At 39.7% G+C, this 15602-nt stretch overlaps 1 protein-coding gene across 1 annotated transcript; it reads left to right on the forward strand.

The window, feature by feature from the left end:
- The first annotated feature begins 613 nt into the window (after positions 1-613).
- Positions 614-15271, forward strand: LOC119655868 (vesicular inhibitory amino acid transporter). The gene is made up of 3 exons (XM_038061995.1): positions 614-1474; positions 1530-1683; positions 7089-15271. Exons 1-3 carry the CDS (start codon positions 1276-1278, stop codon positions 8386-8388), a joined length of 1653 nt encoding a protein of 550 aa, XP_037917923.1. The 5' UTR covers positions 614-1275; the 3' UTR covers positions 8389-15271.
- The last annotated feature ends 331 nt before the right edge of the window (positions 15272-15602 follow it).

Here is a 15602-nt window from a genome sequence, read left to right on the forward strand (position 1 = left end):
ATGATTCTGGGTTTGACAAAGAAATTTCAGGAAATTAATCTCCCTAAAAAATAAACCTAAGTTGTAACGTAAAATTTTGAAATTGATTTTTTCCTATTTCCCGAGTCAGCCCCGCTTGTGAACGGGACAAACCTTTATAAAAAAGAGATTCGTTCCTGTTTCCATAGGGATGCATATCAGAAAGTTGCAGAATGGCACTTACTTGAAGTATTCTGAAGGAGACTTTGTGTAATTTTCTCAATTTGGCTACAAAACTTGTTACTAAAAGTTAAGAGCATCTCTAAATTTTACGGTACTTCCCAAAAATGTTGCTTGGTATCCCATTTATATGGAATTTCTATTGTATCCCATAATCCTTATAGCAAAGAGCAGTCATTTTTCTGAATACCTATTTCCTTTCATTTCAAGATTTATTTAATTGAAAGGATACACAAATTTTGAAATGATGCGCTATTCGAGTACAAACACCTTAATTTAGTTTTCAACCCTAAACAGCTATGTTCGACATTAACGCGCAGGATTCAAAAACGTCCCGAATACAATCTTCGAAAATTCCATCTTGTACACGCAGCATCCTTCGTCCTCGTCTTTCTTCCAATTTGGAAAGGAAAAGGGTGAGAAATGCCAGATTGATCGGTTCTTGATTTTCCCTTGTCGCCGTCTTATTTTCCACATAAAATCTCAACAAAAGAAAAGTTTTTCTTAAATTTATTTTCGTTGTGATTACACTTTCATTATCTTGAAATCTATTATCGCGAAAATGCCGAATTGATAATTTCGGGATGTGAATGCAGAAAATTGTTGCGTAAGGAGTTTTTCGTCGGAAGCAGAAAACTTTTGCCCGTCAACCCCCAGAAAGGACCTTCTCGTACAGGTCTCTTGTTGACTTAGCATCGCTTTGTACGGCTCCCGCTGCAATCGATATAACCAAGTTGAGGAAAGTGTTTTCTAATGTTTTAGTGTAAAAAGCGTCCTTTGAGTTGTAGAGAAAAAGTTAATCATGCGGACAGTGTCGATATATCATGCTTGACTCAGAAAACTCCTTAGTGTATTCATATGTAAATAATAAATTTAGGAGATATCCCAAGGTTCGAAACATATCAAATTCATTCTTCCATTTTATAAAAAGAGATTGAAACTTTTCAAACGAAAAGGAAGTTGTGCTTCCAAAACTAACGAAATCCACCGAAAAAAAACTGAGGAGAGAAGAAAAATCGATAGATCCGTATATAATCCAAGCCCCAGGCGACAAGAACGAACAGCTGAGGCGACAAAATGTCCTTCCTAAATCAAGTCCGATCAATGCAGTTGCCACCAGTCAAAAATGTGCTGAACGTGGCAATGCAAACGGCTCGCCAACAAATGCCCGGAAAACCAAATAAGGGCGAGTATGAGCAGCCGGCTGGCAACTTGGGTGGCGGAGCACCACCCATTCCACCCCGCCCCCAAAACGTTCGATTCGCTGATACTGATGGTAAAAGTGGTTTGAATTTTATTTGTTCCCGAAATCTGATTGTTTGGTATTTCAGAGTCACACTGCGAAACACACGAGCTGAATCCTTTCCGAAATCCAAATGGATACATGCAACAGGATGGCGACAATCAAGGCGCTGGTGAAATGGCTCACACTTCGTTCATCGGAAATGAATATGATCAAGGATATCAGAGATCTGGGGGTTACAGGTAATATTTCGATTAATTTCTCCTATATTAAAAGGAAGGTGTTTATTAATTAATTAAATTATTGAAAAAAAATTGAAAATTGAAAGAAAAACGTTAAAACTCTAAGTAAAATAAGGACATAAAGACAATTTTAGGATAAGAAATATTAGTCCCAAAAGCGACTAAAATTTTAGGTTGTTCCCACTTCTAGGTACTTCAGTCTTTGAAGTTGTATTAGGTATTCTTCAAGGTGTGTATTTTTGCTGAATGCCGACCCATTGACACAATGTGCAGATAATGTCCAAAAATATCCCCACCATTCCTAGATGTTAGCTTAGTCTGCAGCGATCTGTGAGTACCCCAACTATGATTCCAACGTTCTTTTCAACTGGAATCGCTTTGGGTAATATGTCCCCACAAACACCCAGGACACTCCATTCATGGTAAGCTTGTCTAGTATAGTTCCTCCCACTGTTGCTTCTCTTTTCCAAGTGTTATGATCAGAAACACTTTTCCAATTACATAGAAGGGTCCATTCAAATATGGTCCAAAACACAGATTATCCAGACCTTATAGTGTAAGCCAAATTAATTTAATTTATCGAGGTATTTTTATACCAGTTTATATTCCTCTTAACTGTGGCTTAGAATCTAGTGTTCTGCTTCCTATAGTTCCTTTGGAGTTTGAAAAGCCACCCGGTCGATGACCTATGCTTTCGCCTGAAATATACAGGTGTGATCACCCATTGATTTAAATTATTACTTCCGGGGGCAATAACTCCTGTCCGTTTTCTTTGCTGTAAAGAACCCTTTGGTATACTGTATACAGTAGACCACTGATATACGCTCCTAGTTAGCCTTGTTATTTAATCGTGTTTCGAATTTTTTATAGAAATAAAACTCTGCTCAGAGTGAAATTATGCGGTGTTTCCAACGATTAATTAATTGAAATAATAAAAACTTGTTGTTTCTTTTTCGTTAGTGTGGGTATTTATTCTTGCAAATACCGATATTTCGGGAACCACTTGTTCCCTTCATCAGTGCAAACACACCAACGAAAAAGAAACAACAAGTTTTTATTATTTCAAAACTTTGCTGTCATGCTGCCCCGTAGTAATAGTCGCCTAAATGACAACAACAACAAAAGGTGGCATTATTAAATATACATGAAACTAATTGGAACGGGGGAGGTACAGCTCCTACACCAGTGGTGCGAGACACATATAAGTGTACTTCGAAGGACCAGTGCCCCATTTAAAGCCGTGTCAGGATTGCTACATCCCTCTTCTTAAAAAACAATGAAAATACTACTCTGGAGGAGAGTTAGCATTGGTTGCCCACATGGCAAATGCTGGTCTGACCTTTGGCGAGCCCATCTGTCATTCTTCATATTAACAGCGATGTTCAAGGAACACTTTGTGCAGTAGACCAAGTTTCAGCAGCAACAGTTGGTAACTCCACACCAACTGGCTCGATATATTGTTGCTATTTAATCCTGATAATTCTGCCTTACTGTCGCAACAGATTCGAATGATGCGACCTTGCCATTTTTGTCGGAAACATTCTTTTGCTGCCAATATGGCGTATATTTCTACTTCGAATATGTAACCTAAAATCCCTTGCAGTTCGTAAGATATCTGATATTGCTTCTAGCTTGAAGTTAAGATGCATTACTAAATATTTGACATGGTAAGGTGGGTAACGTAAAGTTGTTCTACCTAACACTCCTAGTGAACTTGTTCGGACTTCCCAGCGTTCACCGTGAGTCTAGTATGGAGGCACCAACTGTGGATTATCTGCACAGTTGAATTCTAGCGGTTCCAATCGTTGTCGATAATTTGTACGGCTGATCAATCGCAAATGCTTGCGGAAGGGCCCTGTGTCCTCCCTTAACCGTAGCAATTTATGTATTACCGCCTGCCATAACAGTCTTGTTCCAGTCCAGTTAGTAGATAAGAAGTTAGACAGATCAGTTGGAAGTTTTTTGCGTTCGTGTAATTAGGGTTCTCTGGTTTGACAATAAACATCAGGATATTACGACAGGTAATTCAAATATAAGCTTGTGCTAAGCATGCGCGATATACATTCTTAATAAATCGATCCAGGGCATTCCTTTTCTATATTATTGTAATAGCAATGATGTTAGCTAAACTCGCAGATTTCTATTTACCGAACGAGCTAAATGCCCATTTTATTCGCTCAAGTAACACTATTTTGAATGGCAGAGTACAGTTTCTGGGTTGAGGGCTGTGTATGGCTAAGATTTTGGATGCTTCCTGGGAAATACAGTTCAAGCAGATGGTTTGCTTTTTTTCATCACTTTGGTCCCTTCCGTTTTATTACCATAAGTTACCTAACTACTCGTATTTTGGCAAGGATCCGCTCCAATTTGGAGGTGGCACCGGGCAACCTTGTACTCTACATCAGAGCTTTTGGAGCCTCGTAGCACCGATTTTTTCCAACAGTTGAATCAGACTTCAGAGTTCGGTTAATTGTTACTCTTGACATTTGTTTCTCTCGTTTTACAGAATCCACCATGGTTCTACCATGGGGATTTACCCTACTTTGGTATATTGAGTGGAGAGTTCTCTTCGCCGACCTCATACCAGTTATTTTCTCAATTTCAACAATGGATTTAATGCGCATCTAAGTGATCGTAGCTGGGACGCCCAGCTCTAGTTTTTACGTCATCTAATCATTCTTTCGCGGATTTCGAAATAAGCGGCCAATGGTGAATCTATGCCCATTACAGAACTGATGCGCCTGTGACCTGAGAGTGTCAGAAAATGCAACCGTGATGTTGATGACTTCTCGCTTGATTGCATTGGAGAAAATTAGGAATCTGCAGTTCCGTCCCTACCAGGTGTTCTAATAGATGCGAGCCCCTTAGGCTGGTGTTACAACCCGCCCCCCCCCCCTCCCCACAACAAATATGTCGTACGTTAAGATGGCAGCCTGCTATTGGGTAGCTCTTCTGAATGTTCCACTGGGAACTATTCCCACTATCGTAATCTGACAGATTAGTGTCCTCAAACCCCATCTATCGACTTCAATAGTCTTGACTGCAACTGAAGACTACGTGTTGTCAGCCAATCCCCCTCCACTGCATTTGGGTTAACAAGATGGGATAGTTAGAAGTATGGTAAAACATCGGCCCCCAACGATCCTTTTTCTCAACCTTCAAGCAGCTCTGAAGCGAATGCTGACAGAAGGAGAAAGAAGAGTGAGAAGCTCAGGGTTGGTCCCTCACTCACGGTTGAATCGAACGAAATTTACAGCGAAAACTTTCCCCATTTAGGCAAGCACTAAAAGTACGGAGCTTATGATACCCTTTTCGGAACCTGGTAGTTTCCGCCGTTCTCCAAAATATAGCAGATTTGTCAGTGATAGGTGCCCTCCGGAAATCCCGCAGGCTGTCGCTGTCAAGTTTCTAACTGAACTTACGACAGTATCAGCTGCAGTTCCTTCGCCCCCAAGGTATCTTTTAGCACTGGTCCGCTTGCCCCAAAACTATGACGAATCTCTCAATGTTCACTTTAGCAACGTTCCAAACGCAGGGAGGGCAACGCCAAAAGATAGCTTCGACTACTAACGCGATGTATTGATATTCGCATATCGACCAGATGGCACCAGTGATTCACAGATCACGTCAGGTATGCTTCCTCCATAGCCTGGGCGGCAGAACGTTAGCATAGATCCGATATTTCAAACTACGAATCCGATCGTCCCGCCATATCCAGGATCCGCTTTCCTTTGTAGTCTGGATAAGATATATCCTATCCAAACGCCCTGGCGATAAATTCTTCCTCGACCAGGATGCGATCGCATCGAAAGTTCGGCATCATTTGAATCGGTGTTTGATTGATATTAAAGAAATGTAATCTTTAAATGCACTTCGCTTTGAACTAGCACCCAAACTCGGGCGCGGGATTGCTGAGTCGAAATGCGATGATGCTGGAAACTCGTTCCGATACTGTTCGCTGATTAACTTTTACCTCCGCAAGGAACTGTTCATGGTGCTTACATGTTAGAGGCATCTTAAACTTTTCCAGTTTCGCCACGAAGATGGGACCACCCGCAATATGTGCAACACCCTCAATAGTCGCGTCACGAACCTTGAAGAATAAATAAGTCGCTTTTTCATCGTAAGTCTTCACTTTGTAACAGCATGCTGCCCTTCTGTTAGATTCCCGGTAGATTGTGTTCTAATAGTCCAAACATCTATAGCAATTTATTTGGGCTTCCCGTACGCGCATTCAACATAACATTATGCAACCGATTCTGATTTGATGAAGCTACCTCTATCTTGTTCGGCAGCTTCTACCTACTAGTTTTTGGTCTCGAAAATTCACATAAGTAATGCCTATCCGGGCATTGATTGCCTTTGGCCTTGATGGCGTCTTCGACTTCGATATTTCTTTGCAAGATTGCTAGTTAGCCCCTTGACCCCATCACAGAACGTACAATTGTCGGTTGTTTTCGGACCTAATTCAACGGGAATTCCATTAGCCGTTATTTTCCATTTGGAAGACGTTACTACTTCACTGTCCACTGTTATAGTGAAAAGAGTTGGTGGACTAGTCCTTCTTCGTTTCTTTGCCTATGTTTGCTCCGTCCGCTACTCTGCTTTGACTTTAGCCAGAAGGTTTTCAATCAATATCCTTCTTCGCCTTCTTTTTCTGCACCCTCTAGACTCCCTGAATGGAGTCTCCTCGAAAGGCGTTTTCCTTCTTTCGACTTTTCCTCAGTTCGCTCTGCAGCAAACTATCTACGCTCTATTTCGTAATGACGCCACTCTCGGGGAGGATTACGATTGCTTCTGCTTTTTGCGTGACTTCTGTTGCTGTCCATATACGCCTGTAGAAAAAAATGCCTGTATATTTCTAAATGAGCCTTTTCTGTCAGATCTAGCAAGAGCAGTCAAGGATAATAAGAGAGAAAGCCATAGAAAGTCAACAGGGTAACCATCGCTTCCTTAAGCACGACATGCTATCTTTTCCAATACTCACGTAGCCCTAGGAAAAGTTTTGAGTGGGGTAAGCTAGACGGTCACGGTTTCAGTTGCGGTTTCGGTTTTTTTGGACAAATCAAAGGGAATTCGTTTTCCTGCTCAGAAAACACTGATGCACTTTTAAAGATGTGGATGTCGATGTTTAGTCTACCAAACGTTTGTGGAAGTTTGGAGTGTGGAGCAGGCATCAGAACGGTAGTGATTTATTTCACCCAGTGTAAATCCACCAGTAATATGTTGGATTACCATACAGAACTTGCTATAAATTGGCAGCAGTATAGCCATGTGATCACACATTCATTGTTTTCATTAGGTTTCACTAGTATTCAAACCACAAATATACATTTTTTTTCTATTTCAGTGAAATATACAACTTATGGCGGTATAAACTTTAACGATTATTCTTCTTATTGCAGGCAAGGCAGCTTTGCATCATCTGAAAGTTCATTCGCTTGTGCTGGTGAAGGAGGTCATTCAGATATTAAAATCGATGAAATGCAAGCCGCTTGGAATGTGACGAACGCCATTCAAGGAATGTTCATCGTCTCGCTACCATTTGCAGTACTTCGAGGTGGCTACTGGGCCATCATTGCTATGGTAGGTATCGCGCACATTTGCTGCTACACTGGAAAAGTCCTGGTCCAATGTTTATACGAACCAGATCCAAACACCGGTGAACTAGTGCGAGTTCGCGACAGCTACGTGGCTATCGCCAAAGTTTGCTTCGGGCCGAAATATGGAGCAAGAGCGGTAAGCATCGCCCAAATTATTGAGCTGCTCATGACCTGCATTTTGTACGTGGTCGTATGCGGAGATCTTCTGGCCGGAACATGGCCCGAAGGTGCACTAGATACAAGATCGTGGATGATGATGACCGGGATATTCTTGTTACCCTTAGCATTTCTCAAATCGTTACAAATGGTGTCCTTGTTATCATTCTGGTGCACTATGTCCCATTTGGTCATCAACGCCGTGATTATAGGATATTGCTTGCTAGAAATAGGCGATTGGGGTTGGTCCAAAGTCAAATGGAGCATAGACATGGCTAACTTCCCAATATCATTAGGAGTTATCGTTTTCTCCTATACCTCACAAATATTCCTGCCCACACTGGAAGGCAATATGGAGGATAGATCCAAGTTCAACTGGATGTTGGATTGGTCCCATATTGCGGCAGCAGCTTTCAAATCCCTGTTCGGCTATATTTGCTTCCTGACTTTTCAAAACGATACTCAGCAAGTCATCACAAACAATTTACACTCTCAAGGGTTCAAAGGATTGGTAAACTTCTTCCTTGTAGTGAAAGCAATTCTTAGTTATCCTCTTCCATACTATGCTGCTTGCGAGCTTCTGGAACGAGCATTCTTTCGAGGTCCACCGAAAACCAAGTTTACAACGATTTGGCATTTGGATGGGGAATTGAAAGTGTGGGGTTTGGGATTTCGGGTTGGGGTTATTGTAGGAACAATCATGATGGCTGTTTTTATTCCACACTTCTCAATTCTGATGGGCTTCATTGGGAGCTTCACAGGAACAATGTTGAGCTTCATTTGGCCATGCTATTTCCATTTGAAAATTAAAGGACACACTTTGGATCAGAAGCAAATCGCATACGACTATTTCATAATATTTTTAGGTGTTCTGTTTGGGGTTATTGGAATTTATGATTCAGGGAGTGCTTTGATAGAGGCATTTGAAATTGGTCTTCCATTTTAAATAGTAGGATAAGAATTTGTTGAGTTTTTTGATTATTTTTCATTGTTGGTGTGGAAAAGAATTTATATTAGTGTCTTTTTTATTTAATTCTGAAGTACATAATTGATTTTATGTAAAATGAAAATCTCCTGTTTGAGACATTGAGACTATACTTGTTGGTATCACTTCATAGCGCTGTTTTTGGCCTTATCTAATATGGATCTTCGGTCCATCATTTATTGCCAATTTTTAACTTATGTTAACACTTTAGATCGCACAGATTAAAAAACTTTATTCAGCCTGTTTCTCTTCATATTTCTCAGATATTACTGTTTTTAAAATTTGTTCCCAAATATGTCAACTTTCAATTCAAACAAACTACTCGTCCACCACCACTGATGGTGGTTAACAGGTAACCGTCAACGTTTCAAGAATTCCGAATAGCTGGAAAAGTGACCTGTGGAAAAAATTTAAATGTAGAAATTATTCTACACGCACTACGGTTCCATTTTGTCAATGCTTGTGCTGCATCCCAATTCGGTAGACCAAACTATTTAAACTCCTTTCTTGAATGACTGATGAAGTCATCACCAGGTTGGTCGTTGCTCGTTGACTATACTTGTTCCACTGGTTGGGTCAACTAAGGACGGCTGCTCATTTCGAATTAAATGATTTCTTATCCAATAACCTAAACTACTTCTGTTATTTTCGAATAGTAGAGGAGGTAGAAGAAGGATGGTGTCATGTGGTATAAGTAGTACGGTTTTCCTTAGCGACTGCAGTATGAACATTTTAACGAGACGTGTTCACATCATTCCCTATACCTACGGAAGACACATACTGCTGCATTTCCTGCTAGGTTCACAATCATTATATGCATCTACTCCAGAGTGGGTATGCCGAAACACATACGGTCGTTAGGAGGTACTATTTCGTTTTTCAACGATGGGGAGAAGTCATCTGTGATGGTTATCCACAACAGGCTTGTATCAATTGTTGGAAATAGATATGGCGTAAGTCACCCATCATATTTCCTTTTTTTCTACTTGGTAAGGAATATACTACGCCTCCAAGGTTTTCGCGAATAAGGCCGCCAATTTTAAACGCCATTCAAAACCTGGATCATTATTGTCGTTTGCTTTTCGCCGTTTTCAAGCAAAAGCAAAGGTGGCTATTTTTTCGGTACTATATCCTCTTCACACAACCCTTTGAAACAATTTTTATTACCCCTCCAAATGATTTCTCTGGTTAAACACTACTGGATCTTTCTGTGAATCGCTGATGGAGTCACCTTGCTGAAAGCACCTATTTTGCAGTACTGCATTTTCACAGATCTATTGAGAATTCGGTTGCCTGTTGGGAAGCACGAGCTTTTGGATCAAAGCAGCATCACATGCTTTCCTAACTCAATGGGTAATTTAAGCAATAATTTCTCCTTCATAGCAGAGATATTAAGCCATATGTCAACCACAAGGACTTCTGAGAAAATGTCTATCTTAAAGCTGTTCGTAGCCTAACTGGGCAACTGGCTTAATATATTGTAAGCAAGCTTTTTAGCCGCCAACTCACTTCTGATCTAAGGTTATTTTGTGATAACTGTGGATGTAGTGCGCCACAGGTTAAGCGACTTTCTTCGCTAATACAGCACTTGCGTTTGTCATATTTTCTACAAACTACAGGCCGCTTCCTCAGATAGGATGGATCGTGCAGGACACGTTTCCTGACATACGTCACTTGAATAAGGCCAAGATTTTTCAGGATGTATCCTTGTGTGTCTATTACAAAAGTACTCAACCTCCCCTCATTTTCAGCGGATGGTGTGCTAGGTGGAATCAAACCATTTTTAACCATTACAAACTGGACATCAGAGTGTTCCTTGACCTCATTTTCATCGAACACCTACAATACTGCCTATCCTGTTTTGTCTACCATTTGATCCCTACATAATTATGGTTAAGTTCGATAATTGCAGTTCCACCAACATTTTTCTGACCTCACAGTGATTGAGTATAGAGTTTGAATTCTATCTCACCTCCGACATTCCGAAAACCAAAGACATCTATACCATCATTTCGCTGCTACCTATTTCCTAAGCGGACATACAATTCAATCTATTTTTATTCTCCCAACCCCCACTAGTTTGTGTGCAGCCTTCTTCGATAGAGAAGAGAATTCAAGCTGATCGGATTCTTGTAATCCGATTGCTCTTGCCCTCGATGATGGATTCTAACATTATAGCTTTTATATTTACCTCTCGCCCAACGATTTTTCCATTTAACTTAAGAACTTGTTCCCGATAATATTCTCGAACTTTCCATATTTCAACTTGAGATTTTTGCCGAGATTAACGGTCGGAGGAAGTCGGCGCATGTTTCCTTTCATCGTTTAGAGATGATGATTACTTTTAGTCAGATCCTCCTTTCGTCTTTTTTTCTTGGGTACCTACCTCTAAGCATGTCCTACCTTTGAAATTCACAACCAATCCCCCCCCCCCTTTCGTTTCTTCAGAGAAGTTTGACCGATTGACTCGTTCAACGTTCTCATAATCCTTTGACACATTTTCTCTGTTACGATTTGGTGATTTTACGGATGGTGAACACTTTTCTTCTCATTGAGCATCTTTATTTAATCACGAAGTAGGAGGAAAGTTGCTAACGCTTGCCCACTTTGCCCATCGTCCAAGTTATTAGGCATGAGAAGTAGGTCCTACCGGCTTCCTTCAACTACCCTCTTGCTGCTCTGAACCGTACTTTGAACAATGGGTTATGGTGGCTGCGGAACATGGAGTTATTTTTGAACACTTCTACTATTGGATGTCAGAGTAGCTAAGTGACGTACTGATGAAGCTCTGCAATCATTTATCGACGCCCGGGAGTTCGGTTGCTCCAATCGTAAAAAAGCATCTCGTCTCTTGTAATAATTCCATCGACAGATCGTTAAATTCAGTGTTAGTTCGTTAGGCGCATTTAAGGGTGTAATGCGGTATAGAATCGACTGCGAAATACTCCTTGCAGCAATGACCTAAAACCTTTAGCTCTCCATTCTTCTGTAGTTCGGCATATGCAACACTCATACGACGCGATATTCTATACGATTTCTTTTCTTCTATTGGATTACATACTTCGATTTTTGCCTTTACCCTCCTCACTCCTTCGCCTTAACTTGCTACTGAATAGGCATTTGGGAATTCTTCTACCATCTATTCAAATTGCATGACCTACCTACTGCAGTTTTCGTATGTTGATAGAGGTCACAGCTACTAATACTTTATGAATTCATTACCTTGTCAAGTTTGTCAGGTTCTCATTGTCACTCACTCCATCTTCCCCATTTTGTCTTGTTGCTGGTTTTATAGATTTACCACGTTACTCTGATGAGTGCAATCATTAAATTCTGAAAGTGTTTTGAACAGTACTGAACGATGCTTGTCAGTCCTTTAATGGAGTTCATGAGGTTTCTTAGTAAATACTACTTAAGTCAATTGCGAAGGCCATTATCCATTAATTTAACAATTTTATTTCGCTTTCGGATTCCGGAGAAACTCCAGACCCGGGGTGCAAATTATATATCCAATTTCGTTAAATTTCTATCCCCCAGCCCGATCCCGATCGCGGAAATATGAGTCATACTAGTCTGCCATGATTGTCGGGTTGAGACATTCTTCGTTTAAGGCATTCCTCGTTTAAGAGCTCATTCTTTAGAATATCTTCCAACGACAACCCTCATTTCCGTATTTCAAACTTCCAGATCGCAAATTATCTTAAAGAATTTCTATTTCTATTCCCCTTCCTGGCGGAGTTGCCATGATTCGATTTCAGTTCGTCCTTTCGATGGAGTTACTCGATTTTTTGCACGGGAACACGAATGAACGCAGATTTATATTTTGTAAAATTAACAAGTGCTTGCCATTAATCACAAAGTTGTTCACATGTGAATGATCTTATCGCTTATTACCCGCTTTTTGTCCTGAAGGCATTTCAGGTGTTTTATTTTAAGAATGCAAGTGGCGAGAGGTAGACCTGACGAGAGGGTGAGTGAAAGGAGATGGTTACCCCGAGGGAGTTTAATACTATTAGACTGATTGTTCAACTTCAGGAAGGCGTATGATTATCACCCCGGGGCCCAGACATGCTTTTGAAATAAAGGATTAATAGGTGAGCCCACATGTCCCACTTAGTATGGGCAAAAGGTCCTATTATGGTCATTACTTGCTTCTACAGCTGAAAAGAGGATACATTTATTTTAACTGCGAAGTCTGCTTTCATAAGACAGCAGGATGTAGTAAATGATGGATCGACTTTCGAGCCTTGTTGGTGAAGCGGGTAAAATCATCTCAAAGTTGGTTTTTGTATAAGGATTTTAACTGAAGATTGGGGACTTCCAAGTTTCGGTTTAGTTGTTCAGTTAGGGATCCACATTTGATGATGACTACCAAATTCCGCCTATTATCAGTTGTTTTAACTAACTATTGGGGTGTTGTCGATGACGACTTCCACCAAATCGTCATCCGTTCTGACTAAAAGTACAGCGCCGGTGTTCTAGTGTTATATCTGATGAACTTGATATTATGTCTGTTTTTGAAGTGAATCTTTGAAATGCAGTAGAAATCTGCTTCCGGAGAATCAATCAACACTTTGGTGTACAAAACACCAGGCCTTGTAGCCGCCTAAAAGTTCCTGGTGCCGTGTTTCTGTCAAATGGCTGTATGACGCGATAGGTTTCAGAGAAAGCCGGTCACTAAAAGGTCAAGAGATTTTACAAGGGTTGGACATAATGTTTCTTGAAGAGACGAAACGATCTACTTGGCTGATTGATGATATGGACGTCGATGTGCGCAGCTACGTGTTGCGCATACCTTCCTTGTTTGATGTGCCAATAACGATCTATACTCTTCAAGTTCTTAGAACACAATTGAGATGCATGATGTGTGGCAAATGAATTCCCACTGATTGTCTTATCCACGACACCTATAACGTCTAGAGCAGTCTATGGTCTGTGCGTTGTTTTTGGCCAATAAAAATTTGATTTTTGGGTTGCTAGTTATACCTCCTGGATAGAATCTTCTTGGTCTTGTTATATGACAAACTAAACTTTTTCGAGGAATCCTCGGAATGCTTCTGTTCTTTACATTGAGCAAATGTTCAAAGATTGAAAAGAGTGTTCCACTTTTCCTTGACGAAGTCATCACTTCAATTTTATTAATCCAAACTGAGGATCTTTTTCTGCTTCTTGAATAAGGTAACCGAACCTGAGGGATTTTAGTGAATGCTCGGTGCGAAAAATAAAGCATTGGAACACTATGTGCATGAGATAATAGTACTTTTCGTGTGATTGTGATTGTCCTTTCCTATTTGCTGAAATTGTATAAAAACAACGCACAAGCTGTAATTTTGATGTCAGCCCATTCTAAGGCAGGCAAGTATCCAATATGTTGGAATGCAGGCTGATGGGCTGTGCTCAGATTAACAATGTGTTTAACCAACTTTACCTCTCTCTCTGTCGATGCTATTATTCTTATGACTACATATAGTTTCCCTTATTAATTTGTAATTTTCCTGTGCTCCAGATCGATTTTGATCCTCCAACTTCTGGAGAAGTTTTCCTCAATCGTTTCTGTCTGCCCATATTGGCAAATTCCAATACATTTCCCGTCTTATTTTTTGCAAATTTGATAAATGATTGATATAAATTCTTATTCCACCGATCACATATTGAGTTATGAGAAAATGTTATAGAATTATTGTAAGAATACATAAAGAATGATATTTAATCCAGGATAAAAATCCAATTTGAATGAGATAATGCGCGCAAGTGCGAAGTATAATCTTAAGAAAATATTCTACATTAAATAACGCGAAGAGTGTGACAATAATGCATAAAATATCAAACAAGTCTTCCAGAAACAAATGTAACAATGAAAACTGTTCAATTTTATTTACATATTAATCATCCGAAGAATATAAGGAATATACATAAATTACAATTGATAATAATATAAAAACTTAGGTGTAAGGATAAGAAGAGAGGAGAAGCCAAAAGAAAGCAATTCATAATCAATGTCTTCCAGTTCAATTAAACAAAGAGAACAGAAACGTTCAGGCTACAAACACTATGACAATAAAGCAACAATTCTACGAAAATTACCTTATTGTAAGTCGTAAGAAAGGCGGAGAAAGTGCAGTAAATATTAGCGAAAGAGGTTTTAAGACAAAGTAAGTCACCAGATTCCGTAGTTAGTGACCTAATTTATATACACAGCAGAGTAAATTGTCGACCGTGTAATATACATGAGAATGTGACTATCAAGCGAGCATTATCCTTTAAGAGAATTACGATAAAAAGTCTTCCAACAAATGTGAAATATGTCTTCCAAGGAAATATACAATTATTCGTATATTTAACAAACTAATTGATAGTGTAATAAAAAATGATAGTTCGAACATATATTGTTACTATGGAAATAAAATGAATATTTACTGAGATTCTCGTAGCTTATACACTAAAATTACTATTAACTATGATATTCAAGACGCAGAAACTGATATTAATGCTAAATTTAGACGTTAATTATTAAACTATTTACTATTGTATGCGTTCCGATTACTTAGAACTCTGACGTTCTTTGTTCGTTTTATGGACTATTAACACAATTGTATTGGAGAGGACATCTTATGCGTTGAAGAGTCGTTAATTTGATTTTGTTTAAACATTTTATTCATAAAAATTCTAATTAAAAGTGTGTTACATATCGATGTATTTAAAACCAAACCAGAAAATTTTCAATGTGGAATAACAAGCTATTTGAATGCGTAAATACAATACACAATTTGTTTTATTATCTAATTTCCCCTTCAGCTTGAGAAAGAAAAGAATTTCAATCTGTAGACTTGGGGTACGAGGTGGGGAAAGAATAGTGGGCGAAATGGTAAGGAATAGAACATTCCAGGATGCTCATGGGCGGGTGGGGATACAAACCCAATCGCCCCAGAATTATTTAAACCTCAGAGAAGAGCCTTACGATCATAGCGTTAAGTCATACCAGGTAAATTCCCAACTGGTATGGTACTGGCTTAACGAAGTGAACACGCTTGGCCCAGTCAATAAGGTTTGGATACTCTGAGTTCCAGGTCACATTGGGTTAGAAGGTAATGAAGCAGCGAATAAGCTGGCCAGGAGAGGAGCAGCGTCGGCGCTATACGGGCTAGAGGCATTTTGTGGAGTCGGAAAGGGGTTCA

Source organism: Hermetia illucens, chromosome 4 (genome assembly GCF_905115235.1).
Source record: "Hermetia illucens chromosome 4, iHerIll2.2.curated.20191125, whole genome shotgun sequence".
Taxonomy (NCBI): domain Eukaryota; kingdom Metazoa; phylum Arthropoda; class Insecta; order Diptera; family Stratiomyidae; genus Hermetia; species Hermetia illucens.